This window comes from Neltuma alba, unplaced genomic scaffold (genome assembly GCF_004799145.2).
Source record: "Neltuma alba isolate B1F8T4 unplaced genomic scaffold, ASM479914v2 tig00006530_pilon, whole genome shotgun sequence".
NCBI lineage: Eukaryota > Viridiplantae > Streptophyta > Magnoliopsida > Fabales > Fabaceae > Neltuma > Neltuma alba.
In genome coordinates this window covers 37,530-59,796 of record NW_021634490.1, presented here as the reverse complement: position 1 = coordinate 59,796, position 22,267 = coordinate 37,530, and the positions used below count along the sequence as shown (strand labels likewise).

The 22,267-nt window shown below is 34.1% G+C and overlaps 2 protein-coding genes across 2 annotated transcripts; both read left to right on the top strand.

Annotated features, from left to right (window-relative positions):
- The first annotated feature begins 233 nt into the window (after nucleotides 1-233).
- Nucleotides 234-800, top strand: LOC114750565 (P34 probable thiol protease-like). The gene has a single exon (XM_028939160.1). The coding sequence runs from the start codon at nucleotides 234-236 to the stop codon at nucleotides 798-800; it is 567 nt and encodes a 188-aa protein (XP_028794993.1).
- A 15,748-nt stretch (nucleotides 801-16,548) lies between these two features.
- Nucleotides 16,549-18,179, top strand: LOC114750563 (P34 probable thiol protease-like). The gene is made up of 4 exons (XM_028939159.1): nucleotides 16,549-16,819; nucleotides 16,914-17,113; nucleotides 17,353-17,487; nucleotides 18,051-18,179. The coding sequence occupies exons 1-4, from the start codon at nucleotides 16,549-16,551 to the stop codon at nucleotides 18,177-18,179; spliced, it is 735 nt and encodes a 244-aa protein (XP_028794992.1).
- The last annotated feature ends 4,088 nt before the right edge of the window (nucleotides 18,180-22,267 follow it).

Here is a 22,267-nt window from a genome sequence, read left to right as displayed (position 1 = left end):
AAAAAAAAAAAGGCTTTAAGACTATTGACATGTTCTTGTGCGTCAAGGATGGGTAATGTGTTGATCGGTTATAAATATCATCAGTCAAATAAAAAAAATAATATTGACGTCAATCTATGTCGTTTTCTTCTACAACTAACAAGAATTGTCTATAAATACCTCGTGGATGAATTCACTTCCATGCAAGCTTATTTGAGGTTTCATTTCTCAGTAACTGAAACAGCAAAATAAGCATGGCTTTCTACTCTAGTATGTCTCAGTTTCTTTTTCCCTTGATCTGGTATTCTATTCTGATATGTCTCTCTTCAGGATTCCCTACCAGTGAATCATCAGTTTCCCCTTCAAAGGCTGAACAAGACTTTGAAATGTTCCAGCAATGGATGGCGGAGCATGGAAGAGTCTACGCAAACTCTGAAGAGAGCAACACTAGATTCCAAATATTCCAAAGAAATCTCAAGTACATCACTGTGACAAATGCCAAGAGATCCAATTCCTCTGGTGCCGATCGTTTGGGACTCAACAAGTTTGCTGATATGAGTCCTGAGGAGTTTAAGAGAGTGTACCTCCATCCCCTGGAGGTTCCGACCACCATCGCGCCAGGTACCTCGAGGTCGGGACATAGGCAGCACAACAATACATGTGAAAATGCACCTTCTTCCATGGATTGGAGACAGAAAAGAGTGGTGACTCCTGTCAAAAACCAGAAAAGATGTGGTGAGTTGCTCTTGTTTATATATTTTATTGAAGAACGTAGAGTTAAAATACATGCTATAAGAGAAGAACACAAATTCGAATTCTGAAAAGCACATTTCTTAGGAGAGCTTTAATCTTAACGCTTCCTGCCCCAACAAAAATTAGTCCCTATTCTTGAGGATATTCTAAGTTATATTTATATAATTCTTTGGAACCTCAAAGGGCTAATACCTTGATTAATGTTTCATGGTTCAGGAAGTTGTTGGGCATTTGCAACCACTGGGGCAATCGAATCAGCGAATGCAATAAGAAACAGGGAACTTGTTCGCCTTTCTGAACAAGAACTTCTGGATTGTGACCTCACCAACCATGCTTGTTCAGGAGGATTTCCCGTGACGGCCTTTAAATGGGTTGTCAAGAATGGTGGGCTCAGTAAAGAAGATGATTATCCTTATGTGGGGGAAAAGGGTCATTGCAAAGCTGAAAAGGTTTGTTTCTTTAGTTTGTGGAGATTTTCAAGTATATTTATATATCTTTTCCTCATCTGATTTGTGCTTTCCTTATGTTCGTTCAGAAAAGTGTTGTGAAAATAAAAGGCTATGAACGTGTAAAGCAGTCGGATCATGCTCTCTTGTGTGCCATCGCTAATCAACCCATTACGGTGGGTTTGGATGCAACACCACTTCAATTTTATCAGGGCGTAAGTCTTAAGCTTAATCTTCGATCAGTCTTTTTAGTTTTAAATTCGATGGTTAATTACATAACCATCAATCTCATAAATTTTTTCTAATTATTTTTGTTTTATTATTTTGCCAGGGGATTATTGATGGTGAAAGTTGCCCCATGGGAACTCAGCCAAATCATGCAGTTTTGATCGTGGGATATGATTCGAAAGATGGCAAAGATTATTGGATTGTGAAGAACTCATGGGGAGAAGATTGGGGAATGAACGGATACTTCTTGATTCAAAGGAATTCGAAAGCACCAAACGGAGTTTGCTCTATTAATACTGCCGCTTCATACCCAATCATATAGATTAGTACCACTAAGTTGCCGTCAATTTCTGATTTGGCGTTGTTATAAACTCTAAGTATGTCTACCCTAAATTTTAAATAAAGAGTCAGAAACTATTGGTTATAATATATTTATGTATTTACCATCAGAATCCTACTCAGACTTATCAATTTTACTTTTCATAGCATATTACTTTAATTTTAATAAATAATGCGAATCTATGAGAAAATATGCGTATCTTCTTCTTCTCACCCCCTTTTCTGTACAAGATAAGAAATGTGCGCCTTATTATACACACCCCTCTCATTCCTCATAAGTGGTTTATACCTAGTTTTTTACAAATCTCAAACGAATAGGACACTGACAAAGTTACTTTAGGAACATATAATTTGTTCTATTTAAAATAAAATACTTCAAAAGCCTCAATAACTATAGTAGATCGTTCGTAAATATAACATAATAAAATCATTTAATTAGCAAAACTAAAAACAATCATTTGGACATACCCAACGGAAGAGCATATTTCATGCTCATCACAATAATGAACATGGAGTGTTCATCGCAATCTGGACCATCTAGATCAATTATTGATGGTTCAAATTGAATTTAAATTTTTTATATATTTTAATCAATTTTTTGTTTCAATAGATACAGAATTTAACATAAATATAATATCATAACTAACATATCTTTAAAAAATAAATTTATTATTGAAAAAATTGTACATTAAAAATTTTAAATCTAAATCCTCTATATTAGATTTTGGATGGTTTAGATTGCTCATAGTGATATATGGTACTCATCATTGTGACGAGCACATGGTACTCATCATTGTGACAAGCACTGAATGAAGACCCATACCTGAGTTAATCCAAATTGAAAGCCAATCAACAGGGATCTGGATTAAGTAAGTTTTTGTTATTAAGTTTACTTAGTCTAAATAAAATTATTATTATAATTGTTGTTGTTGTTATTTATAAAATTTAAATTATTTAATTTTAAGGGTTTGTTAGAATTAGGAGTATGCATGGACCATACCAGACTAGGTTGATGCTCAGCCTGAGGTCTTGGTTTGATAAAGGCCTCAGGCTACATAATGCAGCCCATGGTCAGGTCTAATCTAGTACAAACTTGAAGTTAGGTTGGACCGGACTTAGTTCAGTGGACTGCTTGGGCGCCGCGGCAGATATGGTCAGGAGCTGTAGTGCCTCACACAGAAGTACACTCCTTCCTCTCTGTTAGAGCCGCCGTGGCATTTGTTTCCATACACTGCAGCGGTTGGTCTCTTTTTAGTTCTCCACTCCTGGTCTCTATTCTTTACTCGCTTCAAGCTTTTTCCTGCAAAATTGACTTCCAAACCAAATAAAAGAGTGCTAAAACAAGTTGAATAAGTAGGAATTTTTAGAGATTATCACACCCCCAAACTTAGACTTTTGCTCATCCTCGAGTAAAACAACAAACTAGCAACTAAGTAACAAATTGCACATCAAAGATTGTAGGAACAACTATATCCTCATCAAATGGTCAAGAAAATATACAGGACAGGAAATTACTGAATCACCCAAAGAAACAAGTTTCATGAGCTTAAAAGAAACTTTCAATGATTTTGGAGTGTGAGTGTGTGTATAGAGTCAATGAACATCTCTCATGATAATGTCTCAACAGAATGTGAGACTTTAGCCAACATACTAACCTTCAACCACATACTTTCATAAGCCTAACTCCTTCTCTCTCTCCGCCTGCAACTCACCCCATATAAATTTGAAATCAAAGGGACTTTTCGGCTTATAACGTGGCCAAGAGGTGATAATTTAGAAAAGAAAGGGAAAATAGAGTATACAAATACTTTGAGATAAATAGATATTCATAATCAGAACTCACTTCAACCACTTTCATTCTCCTAAACTTGTACCAAAATTTATTCTTTTTTTTCTTACCAACCTTTCATGGAGTTGTACTAAATATTTATATGCCCTTCTCTTTTTCTTTTTCTTTTTCTCTTTTTTTTAACATTAAAAAAAATAACTCACAGCTTAGTTTCTAATACTTTAAATTTCCAAAATTTTTCCATTACCCTTGCCAACCTTTCAAAATCTCAACATCTCATCAAACTCCTTATCCTTCCAACTTTCATTTATCTCAAAGCTAGGGACTTCATGGTTTTTTCTCAATTGGTTTTGGGTTAAGAAGAGGTTAGGGTTTGAAACAAAACGTAAACATATATACACTTTTTTTTACGGCTTAAAGTACGGGTTCAAAGGACAAGATCTTTAAGGTCAGCTTGAAAGGCTCAAATGCATTTAAGAATTGCCCTAATCCTTTTTCAAATTCATATAGAACAAACCATAAACTTTGAGAAATCAGAAGAAGGTTCCAAAGCAATTTAGTTGAAATAAAAGTATAAAAACTCAATTATCCACTCAACCTCAACGTAATCACTTGAAATGTCTTGACCCTTTTTGTGCATTAGTTTCTCCAAAATTAAAGAAACACAGGTTTTAACCTCACAATTCAAGCATCAAAGAGCAATTCAAAACTTCCTATCAAGCATAGTAACTAAGCATTTTGTTTAATTATTGGACCATTCATACATTCTCAACTAACAACTCGCCACTTCAGCTCATCCTTCATAAAACCAAATGAGCAAAAATTTAAGCTAACAAAATTTCTACTGTTTTAACTGTTTTCTCTTTTTTTTAAAAAAAAAAATTTACTCAACAAAGTGACCTTTCAAAACTTTTCAAATTTAACCCTGTTATCCACAAAAATCAATCCTCACCCCCAAACTTAAAACTAACAGTGTCCTCACTATCAATAAGAGTAAGTAAAGATCAGGGCATGCAGTCAGAATCCAAAAACAATATATCCGCTGCATGAAAGGTCAAAATTGGCTTTGCTTCCTGTACAAGTATAGCAATATGCACAACTATCAACAATATCACTATCAGATAACCACAATGAAATCAGCAATTACTATTGGTATCCACAGATTAATCAATGAAAAGATCCGTTAACAATACACATATTCAATCAGTTCTCAGTAGTTAACGCAGTTATAATAAACAATGACAGATACTGTTTAAGAGTTACAATCAATCCAACAGGCCATCAGTAGCCTTTTCAGAACCAGAAAAGCAAATAACGACACACAAAATAGAGCAAGACCCAAGAAACTACAAGAACACAAACAAAAACAAAAGCAACAAAACAAGCAGCAACAGCAGCAGAAATGGCCCCAGCTAGGCATCCTCCTCCTCAGACTGCTGACCCCCTTGATCCTCATCACCCTCTGCAAATGGATCGACGGCCATTTCATCTCCTGAACCAATACCAGCACCAGACGTTCCTGCTTCATGTTCCTCTCTCGGTGACTCTGCCTCAGTGCTCATATCTCACACATCCGGCGTGTCAATGTCCAATTTCCTTGCCATCTCGACTAACAGTTCCTCCATTCGTCTCTATCTACGTCTCTTGTGACCTATCTCTCTGTCCAATTTCTCGTAGAGGAGATCCAAGCTTCGAGTGGTAGGGTCGGCACTGGCACTGGCTTGAGCTTCTTGTTCCCTCCTATACTCCTCGCAAAACTGTTCAGCATACATGGCTTCAGTGATCCGTTGCTGTTCTCATTCAGGAACCAAATTGGAATAGTTGAATAGTGAAACCGGCTTGAACTTTTGATCTTTTTCTTTCCATTCTACCTCTGCTTTAGTTAACAAATCCGAGATGAGGTGAGGCATGACTAGATTGGTGTTGTGGGCTCTACTAGCATCCCATATGGCATCAAAAATCAATTTCCCTACATTTACTATCACTTTGATCATGAATAGATATATCAGAAGTGCCAGATTCCGCTAGGCTTCACTAAGATGAGTGGTTGGCATAATGTTCCTTATGACAATATGCAACCAGATTCTGGCCTCAAGTATCATGTCCTTTTGCATAATATAAGCCTGGCCCCTCTTGGGTCTCACCCACATCTCCTCATCAGAACTAGTGAGTGTCGCTGAGATTGCTCCGAGAGGAATCTCCTTTCGGTTGCTGAGATACCACTGATATTGGCAATTTTCAACCTCGAGAAGCTCATAGTAATCTCTGATGCGTCTGGAGTAATGAGCACACGTTGGTACTGGATAAACATCTCATTATTCAAATTTGTTGCCACCTTAATATAAAACTTCCTAACCAGCTTCTTATTCCCCTCGGTTTTGGGTCTAATCAGATCTATGAGTTTGAGCTTCCTTGCTCTTTTATAAAATCCAAACTTGTTTGTGCAAGGAAATTTCCTTTCTTGATGTAACCCTCTCCTTTCAATAAGCTCCTTGATAGGGGGATCAGGGGAGGTAGCATAGCCTTTCTTCCTATGGGCCATTTGATTGTTACTTGTATAGAAAGAGCAAAGCACACTATACACAAACTAAGCAAATAACACACCATAACCACAAAACAACCGAAAAAGAAAAACAAAACTAACCTAAAAAAAAAGCTCTCCCCCAAACTCAAATCAAAGCGTGAGATCAAAAGTCAAAGTAAACCTCAAGCAATCCCAACAACATACTCTCACTATTACTTAAGCCCTTTCTAAACCTGAGTCATAATAAACCCTCAATTCAAACTGAATTCACAAAGGTTCTCTTTTATAAAATAGTTTCAAAGTTAGACAACCATCAGTAGCTGCCAATTTAAACTATTTTCACTAAAATAGCAACTGGGTCTTTCAATCGGTTTGATTTCTCAAACAGAATAGCATTTCCAAATCAGTTATAGGTGAAAAAGAATAACATAACTTGGGTAAGGAACCGATGTCATTTGAAAATTTGGACAGGCACCGCATTTTCTTTCTCAAATCAGTTCCAAGCTATGATCACTCAGCTTCACAAGTATTACATTTTTATCAGTACATGCTCACAAGCAGTTGGGCAATGTGGAATTATCACTTGGAAGTTTTCTTAAAAACCTAACCACAATGCAACCTTAGAGAATCAAAATGCCCCCAACCAACCTTAAAGAGCCCAAACTCCTCCCAAACTTGGTTCAAAATATACTCTAGACCACAATGCACACTCCTAACAACCCACTTCCCTACATACTCAAGGAAATAAAAGAGACAAAACTTACTTCAGAGGCGGAGTGGAGGCACGACGTGAGATGAGAGGCGACTGGAAATGAGATGCGATGGTAGTGCAGCGAAGGAGGGGATGAAGTCAACGGTGAGAGAGAGACACAAATCGACAATTAGGGGGAGAGAAAGTGATGGTGAGAGGGTGGGAGAGAATGGCGGCGGCGTGACTAGCGGAATGCGACTGACGGTGAGGGAAAGGGGAAAGAATGGCAGTGAGGGAGGAAAGCCGAGTATGATTTGGGGAAAGGGATGACCAGTGGCGTGTTCCAAAGGGGTTTAGAGATAGGGGATGGGAGGAAATGACCAAAGCGTTAAGAATATAAAATGGAAACAACGAATCCACCCCCAAAACCAGTTAGATACAAAAGGGCACAGTGGGTATTGAGAGAAATAAGGAAGATTAAAACGGGAAACACGAAAATGGAACCCACAGAATACGATAAGGCGCCGCGGCAGATTTTGTTAGGGCCCGCGGTGCCTGTTATAGAACCGCTAAACCAGGGTAAAAGAAGGGGGCCGTGGAGTATGAGTGCTTACGCTGCGGCACCTCAGACAGAACCGAAACTCTGAGAAAGAGGACAGGCTTTGCAGCTTCTAAGTACACACGCCGTGGTGGTTTTTATAGAGACGCGACTGAAGAACAAGGACAAAGGCACTGCGACGGATTTTGTCAGGGGCCACGGCGCCTATTACAGAGATAGCACACTAAAAAAATGAGGCGCCGCGGCTTCTGATCACACACGCCACGGCACCTATTACAGAGCAAGCCTACCTTGAAAAATTACCAAACACTAACTAGACCTACCACATCGAAATACACAATACACAATAAAACAAGACTAAACACAAGCACAATCATAGGAAACAACATAACACAGACAACCACACAAAAACAAAACCCACAAGCCTCAATTTAACACAAGCTCCAACATAATCAAAGTAACCAATCAAAGCCACAATATCAATGAATTTTCAATCAAATGCATTTGATATTCCAAATGTATCAACAAGGTTAAGGTTAATGCTGGGGAATAAGGTTAGGTGCACTTCCCTGGTTGCGCTAATCAGAAATCAGCCACTCCTTCTGCTAAGCTCCAAAGTTTGAGGAATAAACCTTCAGGCCTACAAAAACAAAGATCAAACGTAAATCTATTAAAACAAAACCGAAATACAACAAACACATAAAAGGCAAGTTTACAGCTTGGGTTGCCTCCCAAGTAGTGCTTGGTTTATAGTCTTCAACCTGGCTCTTCAGCTCTTTTATGATTGCTTAGCAAAGTAGATCGTAGAGACTTGATGATCCATCTTTCCACCCTAATAATGCTTCAAACGATGGCCATTTGCATGAAATCTTTCACCTTTTTCATTTTCCAGCTCCACCACACCATGGTTTGCAGCTTGTACCACAATGAATGGCCCTGACCAGCATGATTTGAGTTTGCCCGGAAATAGTCTCAATTTTGAATTGTGAAGTAACACTTTTTGCCCAGCTTCAAAGACCTTAGTTATAATTTTCTGATCATGATACTTCTTGGTCCTTTCCTTATAGAGCCTCGCACTTTCATAGGCATTAAGGTGAAATTTCTCTAATTCATTTAGTTGAAGGAGCCTTTTTGCACTAGCAGCTTGAAAGTCAAGATTGAGCTTTTTTATAGCCCAGTAAGCCCCATGCTCCAATTCCACAGGCAAATGACATGCTTTTCCGAAGACCAACCGATAGGGAGACATCCTAATCGGAGTTTTATACGCTGTCCTGTAGGCCCAAAGAGCGTCATCCAGTTTTAATGACCAATCTTTTCTTGTTGCACCTACTACCTTCTCGAGAATGCTTTTGATCTCTCGGTTGGATATTTCAGCTTGGCCATTTGACTGAGGGTGATAAGCCAAAGTTACCCTATGCTTTACACCATATTTCTTCATCAGAGCTTGAAATTGATGATTGCAAAAGTGGGAGCCACCATCACTAATGATAGCCTGAGGTGCTCCAAATCTAGTGAAGATGTTTTTCTTTAAGAATTTGATCACAGTTTTAGCATCACTGGATACACATGTCGTAGCTTCAACCCATTTCGAGACATAGTCTACAGCGACCAGAATGTACTCTTGATTGAGAGACTTTAGAAAAAGGCCCATGAAATCAATCCCCCATACATCAAAGAGTTCAACTTCCAGAATATTATTCAGAGGCATTTCATTCCTTCTTGATATGTTTCCCACTCGTTGACACTGATCACATCAGATCACAAAGGCGTATGCATCTTTAAACAATGAAGGCCAATAGAAACCACTTTAAAGGACTTTGGCAGCAGTTTTCTCTCCTCCAAAGTGCCCGCCATATGCAGAAGAATGACAACACTCTAGAATATCTTGCTGCTCAACTTCCAGAACACATCTTCTTATCATTTGATCGGCATATCTTTTGAACAAATAAGGCTCTTCCCAGAAGTACATCTTCGCATTGTGAAGAAATTTCCTCTTTTGGTGGGAGTTAAGGTCTAGTGGCAAAGTTCCACAAACCAGATAATTAACCAGATCTGCATACCAAGGAGTAGTCGAGTCATCCACAAAGAACAGGTATTCATCCGGGAAAGCTGTATTGATCTCTTGCCAATGATCATGTTGAGCTCCACTACTCAACCGAGACAGATGGTCTGCCACTTGGTTTTCAGTGTCCTTCCTATCAACAATTTCCAAGTCAAATTCTTGAAGCAAAAGGATCCAGCGAATCAGGCATGATTTGGAATCTTTCTTGGTAAACAGGTACTTCAGAGCAGAGTAGTCTGTATAGATAGTCACTTTAGGGCCTACAATATAAAAGCAGAATTTCTCACAAGCAAACACCACTGCCAGCAATTCTTTTTCTCTAGTAGTGTAGTTAAGTTGAGCATCATCTAGGGTTTTACTTGCATAGTAGATGGGATGGAAGACCTTTTCTGCTTTTTGTCCCAGCACTGCTCTAACGGCGAAATCACTAGCATATGCCATAATGATGAAGGGTAGCTCCCAATTAGGTGCCACTAAAATTGGTGTTGATGTAAGCTTCTTTAACTCCTCAAAAGAGTTCATACAAGCATCATTGAACTTGAACTCCCTATCTTTCTCCAACAAATTGCACAAAGGCTTAGTGATTTTAGAAAAATCTTTAATGAAACAACAGTAGAATCCCGCGTGACCCAAGAAACTTCTAACGCCCTTTACACTTGTTCGTGGAGGCAATTGCTCAATAACAGATACCTTTGCCTTGTCAACTTATAGGCCCTGTTTGGATACTCGATGACCAAAGACAATGCCCTCCTGCACCATGAAGTGACATTTTTCCCAATTCAGAACCAAGTTGGTTTCTTCACATTTTTGCAAAACAGCCGCCAAATTATCTAGGCAGCAATCAAAAGAATCTCCAAAAACAGAGAAGTCATCCATGAACACTTCAATTGTCTTCTCAATCATGTCAGCAAAGATGGCCATCATGCACCTTTTCATGAGGAATCTAATGGTGTAATCAGATTTTTAAAATTCAAACTCCTTCCCCATGAACTCCTCTTGGCCGAATAGGGGGCTATATGCTTCCAAAAATTCTATTTTTGATTCCAATGATTTTAAACACTTTCCAACATTATATCCCTACACAAAAACATGTTTTAAAGCCATTGGAATCATCAAATCAAGAAAAATAAAATTGCTTCTGCATGAACAGTGCTGAAGGAAATTCCTTCCCTCAAACCCTAACTTTGTTTTCATCCAAAAATCCATCCATACATCACTTAATCTTCCTTATTCCACTTAATTATTAAGGTTTCTATCCTTTCCTAAGCATCACACATCTCAACTGAATTTTCCAGCATTTTCCCAAGCACAAATCCTTGTTTAATCAATCTAAATCTTAGAGATATTGATGCTTGAACATACCTTAGTGTTTCCTTGAAGTAAGTTGGATGATCTCTTGCCTAAAACACCTCAAAATTTTGTGCAAGGGTGGCTGGATGAACAGTGACAGAGTTTCCCCTTATTTTTCCCAATTTTTAAACATTTTTCTTGTATTTTCAAGGGGTATTTATAGAAAAAATCCATCTGCCCTCTCCCTCCTGATTTGCATGAAATTGGACACCTAAGGAGGTGTATGTGACAGCCATCAAGTGTCCAAAATATTCAGATCACTCCGTGTGGCATTTCTCTAGATTTTTCTACAAAAATATCTCTTAATTTCACATTTTATTTAATAAAAATAGTAGAATCTGGAAAGTGCACGAAATTGGGTCTTTAATGGGTCCATTTTTGGCCCCCAAAATGGTTTGGGCTGGCCCAAAAATATGGCCCACAAACCAAATCACTATCCCAAACCGATTCGAAACTTTATCAGTTACTATTTACTAGTAACATTTCATAATTTTTTCAGACCTCTAAAAATTCATTTCTCTCTATGATAATTCACCATTTAATATAGGAGCATGATCTGAAAATTTTCAGAAATTTTCACCACCTCTAGGTATTTATTTTGAATTTTCTCTGATTAGGCCTTTATCGGTAAATCTGAGGGAAAATAAATTCCTTAAAATTAATTCCTGAGCCTCCAAGAACTAAAACCAATTTTATAAATTCAAAAAAACATTTATATGAATTTTCCATCAATCTCCCAAATTTATTGAGGTCTCTAACTTATTAAAATAATTATTTTCCTTCATTTCTCCAATAATTTCCAGAAAAACCTCCGTTTACGAAAAATTCCGTAGTAATTCATTTTCACCGAAATTATACCTTTCAGGCCTCAACCGAGTTTCCAAAATCTCTACTCTATACTTTTTATATTTTTCAGGGATTTTCTGGAATTTTTCTCAAATTTTCCCGTTTTGCTCTTCCTAAACCGATAATTACAAACATGCCAGCCCGGACCTTTTCGGGGTTTCATATCAAAAGTTGTTTCATCTCCCTGTCTAGTTCCTATATTGACCCTCATCCCAGCTTTTGATCTTTTATTGCCAAATGAAAATTTTGGGACATGACAAGTAGGGGTATTTTAGAAAAGATAATACCTATTTATTATAAATAACCAACTTAATTAATTTTTTTAATCCACTCAAATTAGTCAACTAGTTCTTATAGTAAGGACAAAAAATATTATATCTCAATATGCAATTATGTGGGGTAAAATAGGAATATTGCTCTCTTGCAGGGTGGCCAAAAAGAAGAAATAAAAAAATATACAAAATGAATCATCCCAACACTCAAACGGAAATTCTATTATCATAAACTCTGGTCTAGCTACTTATGGAGGCTTTTACTAAGCATATAATCATTAGCAATGTGAGGAACAATAACTAGCAATCTCGACGAGAATCATATTGATTTCATAATTAGAAACTTACGTACTCAATGTAATTATTTGAACATATTTGTAAATTTTAGGTTGCAAGTTGATCACAAATACTTGTGACCATTTCACAGATGCATCTTTCACTCATAGGGTATTAATTTGGTTCACATGTGTCTAAATGGTCCCATATATAAACTTGATATATTATAAATCTGCACGGATTCAATTTTGAGCATAACTAGTGATGTTCTCTTATCTAGTTCTTTTGAGAACAAACAATGCATAAAAATTCTTGAATCATATACCATTTTTAAAGAATCTTTTGGTTCTTTAATAAATGCCAATGCATGTTTTTCATGATATTTTGCATCATTATGATCTGGGATGATCTGACCAGTCATGCCAAACTATAAATACATAAACTTCTAGTTTATTGTAAAATTATTCTCAATTATTGGTAAACTTCTTGTTTTCATGTCATATTATTCATTTTTCATCTTAATATTTCACAAGGAATATGATATCAATTATGAATTTTATCTTCGGGATAATAAATCATGATATAGCTCTTTTAGAGCCTTATTTTTCATCTTTTACCCAATGATAGAAACTTGTGCACTTATAAAAGGTCGTGTGCCACTGACTATTCTAGAGCCTTTTTCAAAAGGAATATGAGATATAAGAAATGACATGAATATTAATGATAACAGATTCCATCCAACATGATTCACACTTGTATTCTAACAATCTCCCCCTTAAGGGTGAGTCATATAAACATACTTTTCTTATTTATATATTTCAAAAAGAGTAAATAGCATATAGTAAGTTAAAAAGATATTTTTAACTTAAAAATCTGAGTGTTTCTTGATTTAGATATAGTCATAGATTTTAACCCAATTGAGCTATCGCTTTAAGACCCTTTGATGAACAAATGTTCTGATATATATATATATATTTGTGGGTCATAATTTTCATTATTAATTCCTTTTCTGCCCACAAAGAATGGGGGGAACTATATTATATTCAAAAGCTATATCAATTTTGTTACTAGTTCTTCAAGAACTATATAAACCTTTTATTATTAGTTCTTCTGGAATTATATCAATTTTTTGATTGCATATAGTTGTTCAGGAACTAACATATATTGTTATTTCATTATATGATATACTTCACCTCTTGTTATACTTTTTTAAAATATGAAGTATTTTTTGTTCACAACATATATATTTCTCAATATTTCATTATTCAAAAACATTACTTTTTTTTGTATGTATTTTGTAACACTTCAATTCTTATTCATAAATTTTTAAATCCAACAGAAATTTGAAAAGATCTATAAGGATTGAAATCAAACTACATACTTATGAGGATTAATCATAAGCCTTCAAAGCTATTTATAAGTCATTAGTCTCCAAGACTCTATATAATAAATATATTTTTCAAAGATCATTTATGTCACTCTTTGAACCATAAGCCTTCAGGGCTTTAAAAATGTCATAAGTTATTCTTTTCATGTCATTCAATAACATGAGTGTAATGGCTATTGGCCATTTAGTAATAGAAAATTACAACAATAATGGATATCAAATTGAATACCAAGAATATATGAGAATAAGATAAGAATAAAATTTAAACTTTTAAATTAATTAAATGTAAAATATTAAATGTAACATGAAATAAGGAGAAAAGGTAAACTCTAGTATCAACACATCATTCACTATATAGTTATTAGTTTCATGGACTACATTATTTATAATTCTAATTGTTATAATTTTTCTTTTATAAACAAACCATATAATGATCCTCTTTAGAATCAAAACTATATGGCTTCAGGCTGTTTAATTAAAAAAAAAAAAAGATACATGGCATCTAGCCATTTAATTTCAAAATAAAAAAATTAAAAATATATGGCTTCTGGCCATAAGATAGAAATTCAAAGTTATATGGTTTCTAGCCATTTAATAAAATAATAAAAAATTAAATTAAATATATATGATTTCTGGTCATAAGATAAAGACCAAAGCTATATGGCTGCAAGCCATTTAATAAGATATAGAAAAATTAAATATATATATCGCTTCTAGTCATAAAATAGAAAATCCAAATTATATGGCCTCTAGCCATTTAATAAGATAACAAAAAATTAAATATATATGGCTTTTGGGCATAAGATAGAAAACCAAAGTTATATAACTATTAGCTATTTAATAAAATAAAAAAATTAAATATATATGGCTTCTAGCCGTAAAATAAAAAATCTAAATTATATGGATTCTAAAAATTTAATAAGATAAAAAAAATCAAATATATATGGTTTATAGCCGTAAGTTGAAAAATGATATTCAAATGACTTCTAGTTATTTAATAAGATAAACTAGCATATACATATGGCTTCAAGCCATTTAATAAAATAGAGAATTAAATATATATATATATATATATATGGCTTCTAGTCATAAGATAAAAAGTCAAAGTTGTATAGCTTCTGATCATAATATAGAAAATCAAAACCATATGGCTTGTAGCTATTTAATTTGAAAAGAATGGAAAATTAGAGTTATATGGCTTCTAGCTGTTTAATCTCAATAAGATGACAAATTAGAATTATTATGACTTCTAGCCATTTAACTTTAGACGGTAACTCTTTAAGGATACTGCTAGTATTAATTGGAACTTCGGGTTCGATCAAAATAGTGACATCAGGTCAATGAGGAATAGAGGGGGGAAAATTCCTCTCATCATAATTAGTTCGGAAGGCATAATATCTATATCAAAATTAAATTGTAGCGCTAAAATGTAAAGCAAAATCTCCAATCTTAGTCATGGAACCTGATGTATAAAACAATAGTAAAAGATCTTTTTAATTCCATATAATGTCTCAGATTATCCTAAAAGATCGATTACAGATACAAATACTTTGAAACACCATATAAACAATGTTTGAGATATTTTCATTTGAATAGAGCAAACGAGGTATATCATACATATCTTGGTTAGAGCTTCGTACTGATAAGGTGTTATAAGTAAAGAATAATAAAGAAGAAGAGAGGATCAACAAGGGAGAGTATTTCTCATTCCATTCAATGGTACTCAATACACTATATATAGCCTCTATTTATAGGCACAGCTTTACATCTTTGATAGAATCTGCAAATTATATAATAATAGGAGATAATTGTGGGATATAGAGATAATAGAAGATATTGAAGATTATGGGAGATATAGGAGATAATAGGAGATATATAAACATCCACAAAAATATTATTATATTTATAAGAAATAGTAAAAAAAATTAAACATGTGCATAGAACACATTATTCACACACACACACCATTCATTCTTATTTTTTTTTCTTCTGCAAATGAAACTGTAAATGTCAAGCAAGTAATAAATACACGGACTTGTTTTTCTTTTGTTAATAACAACAAAGTCAATCTTGAGTTTGGAGCCTCTCTTTTGTAATGCCCCAACTTTTCAAATATTTCTTATGTTTCTATTTATAATTGGATTTTATATAAAATGAGTAACATTTTGATATCTTATGATGATGAAATGATGCAATTTTAATTTTGTTTTATAATTTTTCAAAAAAAAGATTCATAATTCTAAAGTATTTTTCTTTTAAAAAATCATTAAAAATTGAGAAAAATGCATCATTCATTGACTTAAGGTATCAAAATGTTACTCAATTTATGTAGAATCTAATAAATCATTCATTGACTTAAGGTATCAAAATGTTACTCAATTTATGTAGAATCTAATAACAAAAAAATATTTAGAAGGTTGGAGCATTACAAAAGGTGTTAAAGAGACAGCCACATCATCGGCCCCAACCCCATCGTTCGTCCATCAGTCAACACGGATTTGACAATCTAAACACATTAACGAGATATAGACTTAAAAAGAGTTGCATATTTCTTATATTAACATATAAAACACTTCCCTGAGTCATACGGAACGTATTGGAAACGGTGCAAAGGGCAAAGGCCATGACATGAATGATCCAAAGATCCATAACACTAATTACGGGACGTGTTGATCGGAATAATTAATGCAAAAATAACTAAAGTTAACTCATACTTGAAGTTTTTCCCTCACAAGTACGTTGTGGAATTACATTATAAATACCTCATCGCTGGTTTCACTTCCATGCAAGCTCTAGCTTATTGGAAGCCAAGTTTCATTTCTCAGTGTCTGAAACAACAAAACAAGCTGGCTAGCATGGCTTTCTATATTTCTAAAACCTCGTTCCTTCATTTCTTGATCTTGAACTTGATTCTGATATGTCTCTCTTCAGGATTTATCCCTTCAGAGGGAGAAGAAGAATATGAAACATTCCAACAATGGATGAAGCAGCATGCAAGAATGTACCCGAACTCTGAAGAGAGTGAAAGCAGGTAGCAAATATTTCGAATGAATCTGAACCATATCAAAGAGACGAATGCCAAGAGATCCAATTCCTCTCGGGGTGGCTATCGTTTGGGACTCAACAAGTTTGTTGATATGAGTCCTAAGGAGTTCAAGAGAGTGTACCTCCGCCAACTACCTGCGCCAACCACCAGCAACCCGGCCACCACTGCCTCGAGGTCCGGCTACGTGAAACAGGACTCCTGCACACCACCTGCTTCTGTGGATTGGAGACAGAAAGGAGCTGTGACTCCAGTTAAAGACCAGCAAAGTTGTGGTATAGACTTAATGAAACCCTATTTTAAGAAATATATCAATTTTTCTTTTGGATGTCTCTAAAGGTTCCATGAGTGATGTTTTATGGTTCATAGGAAGTTGCTGGGCATTTGGAAGCATTGGAGCCATTGAAGCAATACACGCAATAAAGACAGGGGAACTTATTTCCCTTTCAGAACAAGAACTTGTAGATTGTTACTCCGTAAGCCGTGGTTGTTCAGGTGGGTTCCCCAAGAGTGCTTTCGAGTGGGTTATCAGAAATGGTGGCATTAGTAAAGAAGAAGAGTACCCTTATGTAGCTCGAGACGATTCCTGCAAAGCCAACTTCATCTCTCTCTCTCTCTATATATATATATATATATATTTGCTAGCAATCTTGTTTGAGACACTATTGGGTATTAAATATAGATACCTTATGAAGAACTCGCTCCTTTGGCTAGACTCAACTCCAGCTCTCTCTCTCTTTATGTATATATGTATATCACACACCATAGCTTCTCTATCTAATTTGAGGATTTCAAAACGTTTCTGAAGCAAAATGGAGATAGTGGCGTGAAAATTACTAATTATGCACAAGTAGATCAATCGGAAGACGCCCTCTTGTGTGCTGCGGCTCAGCAGCCTATTACAGTATCTTTGGATGCATCAAATCTTCAATTCTATGACAACGTAAGTATTTTCTCTGTCTTCATTCAATCTTCAATATTTTTTTGTCTATTTAATCATTTTATTGAATTAATATTAATTATTGAGTGTTCTAATATATATATAAATAACCAATCTTTCTTTTAGTTCGCGAGAATTTATGTATTTAGTTTAAACTTTCATATGAAGCGCACCAAGCTATACATAACCTCTGAATTTGGGACCACGTACAGATAATATCTACGACCTTTGAAACTTCACAATAAGCCCTCCTAAACTTTTACATTTATGTATACGACTCACATACGATAAATTCTGCACATTACTTATCCACACCTACAACCTAAAGTTTAGAGGGATTATCTACACATTAACCAAAGTTTGAGAGGTTATATATGCACACAAAAATAAGGTTTATTATGGGGATCTTTGTAATTGATAGTTGGAGGTAATCTACATAGACTTAAAAGTTCAAGAGAGTTCTTGTATAGTTTAGCCTTTTTAATTTTACTCTAATAACATTTAATTTTTTTGTATAGTTTAGCATTTTTAATTTGACGTTAATGACATTTATTTTGAATTTTCAGGGGATTTATGATGCCCAGTATTGCTCAAGGGATTCAAACAATGTGAATCATGCTGTTTTAATTTTGGGATATGGTTCAAAAGGTGGAGATGACTATTGGACTGTGAAGAACTCATGGGGAGAAAATTGAGGAATAAATGGATACTTCCATGTTAAGAGGAATACAGATTTTCCAAATGGAGTGTGCGCCATTGATACCATGGCTTGTTACCCAACCATATAAGATTAATGTACCAGCTAGCTGGCAAAGTTTTGGTCAATTTCTCGTTTTCTTGTTGTCATGAACTCAAATCTATTATAAATTCTAAATAAAAAGTCATGAATTATTAATTAAAGTAAATTATTAATTTGTCCTTTTTGGATATATTGTTATAGTTGTTCATGGAATACTAAACGACATCATAAAAAACTTTTTCAATCATTCTTGTGATACGGCCAATAGTTTTGATATGTCAAAATTGTTAAAATAACTTATTTATCATTTTGAAATTCAACAGCTGTTTTTAATCATTCTTCCTATTTAAAAAAAAGCTCATGTGCCTACAGAAATAACGTTAAGAGTACAATATGGTATAAACAGTGTATCTCAATATACAATTGTGCGGTAAAATAGGAATAGTTCTCTCTTGTAGGGTGGCCAAGAAGAAGAAATAAAAGCATTATGCTAGCTATAACGACCGCCGAAATAAAACCATATGGACTTAATAATAATGTCTTCATGATGTTATAAATTGAAGTTATTTTTTTCCATTTCTCAGATAATAAGTCTCTAATATGTTTCACCATAATTAAAAAAATCTTAATTTCATTAACTTTATTATAAAATTTAATAATTTGTCAACTCTACACCTATTTAATATAGACTTTATACTAATACTCTAAGTCTTTAATAGCTTGTTCTCTCATGAATAATAAATGAAAGACACAGTTGTATATTCATATAAACGAATTTAATAATGTAACTTATAAATAAAATAAAAACACACATTTTTTACCTTATGAATATAACTAAAGAGCCTACATTTATACCAACGAATTTATCAGACACTTAAACCCCAGAAGTCTTCTCCAATTAACGGTCTTGGGAGAGGACGTTGTAATTTGAATATTAATTTCAAATTTACACCGGGCAATAATAGTGGCGGGTGTTATGTGGAAGAAGACAAATTTCTTTCATTGATTCGTTTATAAAGAATTTCATATTGTTTTAATTTATTTACCAGCCATGAACTACAATTATTATTATTTTTTGCCAGCCATTAACTCCAATTGAATTGTTCTTTACCTCCTTTATTTCATTATATTTGTTTTTGACGAAAAAATTGTTTTATATTACAGGTTTTCTCCTAATTCTAAAACAACATATAAGATCATTTTTCTTGTTTTACCAGTGGAGTAGAATAATGTTATTAGAAGTATTAAAGCAATGTTAGCAATAAATGAGGGGCAAATTTGGCAAAATATATCATATTTTTGCATGGAAAAAAATTGATCTATAAGAATATAGATTCATATAGTTTATCTCAATTCTAAATTAGATCCTTATAATTTATTTTGTTTAAAATTGTCCAATGTGATTTGGTCCGTTATAGCCTTATAGGCATCCATGCATCCTCAAATGTAAAACCTATTAATTTTAATTTATAGAATTTCACGGGATGCATGAATTTTTTTTCCATATTTATTTCACACCATTTTTATCTCATGCATCTTTATAAATGAAATTCCATAAAACTTACAAGTTAAAATTAACAGATTATAGAATAAGGACTAAATTCAAACAAAATAAAATAAACGAGCCTAATTCAAAATTGAGTTAGCCTAGAACAATTTACGGATTAATTTTCCCTTTTATATATTTATTGCCTTTCTTAATTTGTGCGCAATAATCTAAAAGTGTTTATGTAATAAAACTCAGGGAGTGTCAAATTAGTCTACCATTATGTACCTATTTGCTCTTCTGATTTTATTTATAGAGTAGATGGAGAAATTTTTTTTTTGATTCTGTTTATAAGTTACTTTGTTAAATTTTTAGTAAACATGTATAGCTACATAGTTAAATTTTTTCTGAAAAGTGTATATATTAAATGTGGATAAAATTTTAAAGTTGTTACATTTTAATGAAGAGTTAATGTAATTTAAGGTTTTTCTCAGTTTGTTATGTTTTTATAAATGGACCAGATGAGCATAAATCACATATATTTCAAGCTCGCAATAAATACGTTTTGTACTTTCTTTGACCTATTTGCTTTATTTCTCTCTATATCTATTAAGTCAACTGGGTAAAAAAAAAACTTATTAATTATGAACAAACTTTTTTCGTACAAGTGATTCACACACACACACACATATATATATCAACATTTTATGACAAAAAAATTCATAGGGAAGTCACGCTTATAAAAGGCCTTAAACGATTACTTTCTTTCGTAAGTTGAAATTTCAAGACTGATATTATTTTATCGTAATCAATTTTTTCGAAGTTAAAAATAAATTTTGAAAAGGTCAGCTATAGTGACATCAAATAAATCATCACAAAACAGCAAATAATTTAAGGCTTTTTATTTAAAGTTGATGATGGAGACTTGCTGAGTTCATAGTAAATCATCACACAACAGCAAAAAATTAAGAAGTGCATCACGTAACAAATTGACAATGGGACGGACTACGTAACAAGTGTACTAGTCTATATGTTTGGGACATAAGCCCAAGCATTGAGATCGCAAACTCCATGTGGTAAGTTTGTGTTCCTTTTAATAAAGAAGTGTCCGTTCATTCCCCAATTCTCTCCCCATGAGTTCTTCGCAATCCAATAATCTGTGCCATCTTTTGAATCATATCCAACAATCAAAACGACATGAGTCACACCGGTTGAATCCTCAGGGCAATTCTCACCACCATAAACTCCCTAGTCAAGTGAACAAACAAGTTAGAAGTAACAAGGGGAAACTGAAGGTTGACGTATGATTCTTACAAATTACACGGCTTCAAATCCTGAAAACAGCCTCTCCCTTGCAGGGGGTAAAGTTGTTGTATTTTTTATTTTATCATCAACACGTTACCCATTCTTGACGTAGAAGAACGTGTTCCACATCCGTAATTGGTGCAATGTTAATAATCTTAAGTAAGCCCGTTTTGGGTGAATACGTTTAGTTTAGATTTTGACATGTTTTAACAATTTTCGTTGCATCAAAAAACCTGTCTTGTTCTATGTTACGGAAGTCGCGGAGGCCTCAATTAAAGAAGCTAAGGTACCGTGATTGTTTCTTTATGATGATTGAATCATCATTTTGACAAGATTCAAACTTGTAACCTTGTGACAGTCAAGTAAATTGGCAGTGCGTGGGACGCGGAGAAACCCAAGAGAGGGGATAAACATGATAACGACTCTAGTAATGAATTTAAGATGGAAAAATACTAGGGTTCAAGTGACAAAAATATCCCAAGGTCAAAAAAAGTGACAAAAATATCCATAATGTATTTTACAAGGAGTCGCTTTTTTTTTTTCCCCGTCCAAACTAGCAGTATATTCTTTTGTTCTTATTTTCCTCTCCATTTCCCTCCACTTCCCATTCCAATCATAAGATAGCAATTTAAACAGTCCAGATTTCATATTTTATGAAATTCGAAATAAAATATTAATTTTTTCAAAAACATAAATAAATGAAGTTAAACTACTAAATTTAACAATGATAATTTAAAACAACAATAAAAAATATATATTATAATATATAATCTGGACCATTCAAATTGTAATCTTAACAATTAGGATAAAAAGTGAAAGAAAATGGAGGGGGAAAGGAAAAGCTGAGCAATCAGTTATTCAGTTTGATTAGGTCCACTAACAGAAAATAATAACTGAGATGTACATATTTTAAACAATGAACCGAAACCAAATATTAGTTGATAACTGAACTGAATTAACGGAAATAATTTGGTTCGGTTATTCAGTTTACTCATTTTTTTTGCCTGTTCTATTGCAATAAATTTTTCTACTTATTTATTATATAAAGAGCCTAAATTTAAAATATTACTGGGGTTATATTGAAGATGCCATAGCAGCTCAACTAATACTGGGCGTCTCTATTGCTCAATAAAACGACAACACAAACGGTAAATATTCTTAGATATAAAAATCCAAGGATTCCATGTGCAGCTTTATTATTTAAATCCTGGAACCAAATCATATATATATATATATAGGTATGTATAGATATT

What these genes read in the sequence shown, in the direction of transcription:
- LOC114750563 (XM_028939159.1), top strand. Translation starts at nt 16,549, where the DNA reads ATGAATCTGAACCATATCAAAGAGACGAATGCCAAGAGATCCAATTCC. An exon ending in TAAAGACCAGCAAAGTTGTG is followed by an intron (nt 16,820 to 16,913) that starts GTATAGACTTAA and finishes TATGGTTCATAG; the next exon opens with GAAGTTGCTGGGCATTTGGA. An exon ending in ATCTTCAATTCTATGACAAC is followed by an intron (nt 17,488 to 18,050) that starts GTAAGTATTTTC and finishes TTGAATTTTCAG; the next exon opens with GGGATTTATGATGCCCAGTA.
- LOC114750565 (XM_028939160.1), top strand. Translation starts at nt 234, where the DNA reads ATGGCTTTCTACTCTAGTATGTCTCAGTTTCTTTTTCCCTTGATCTGG.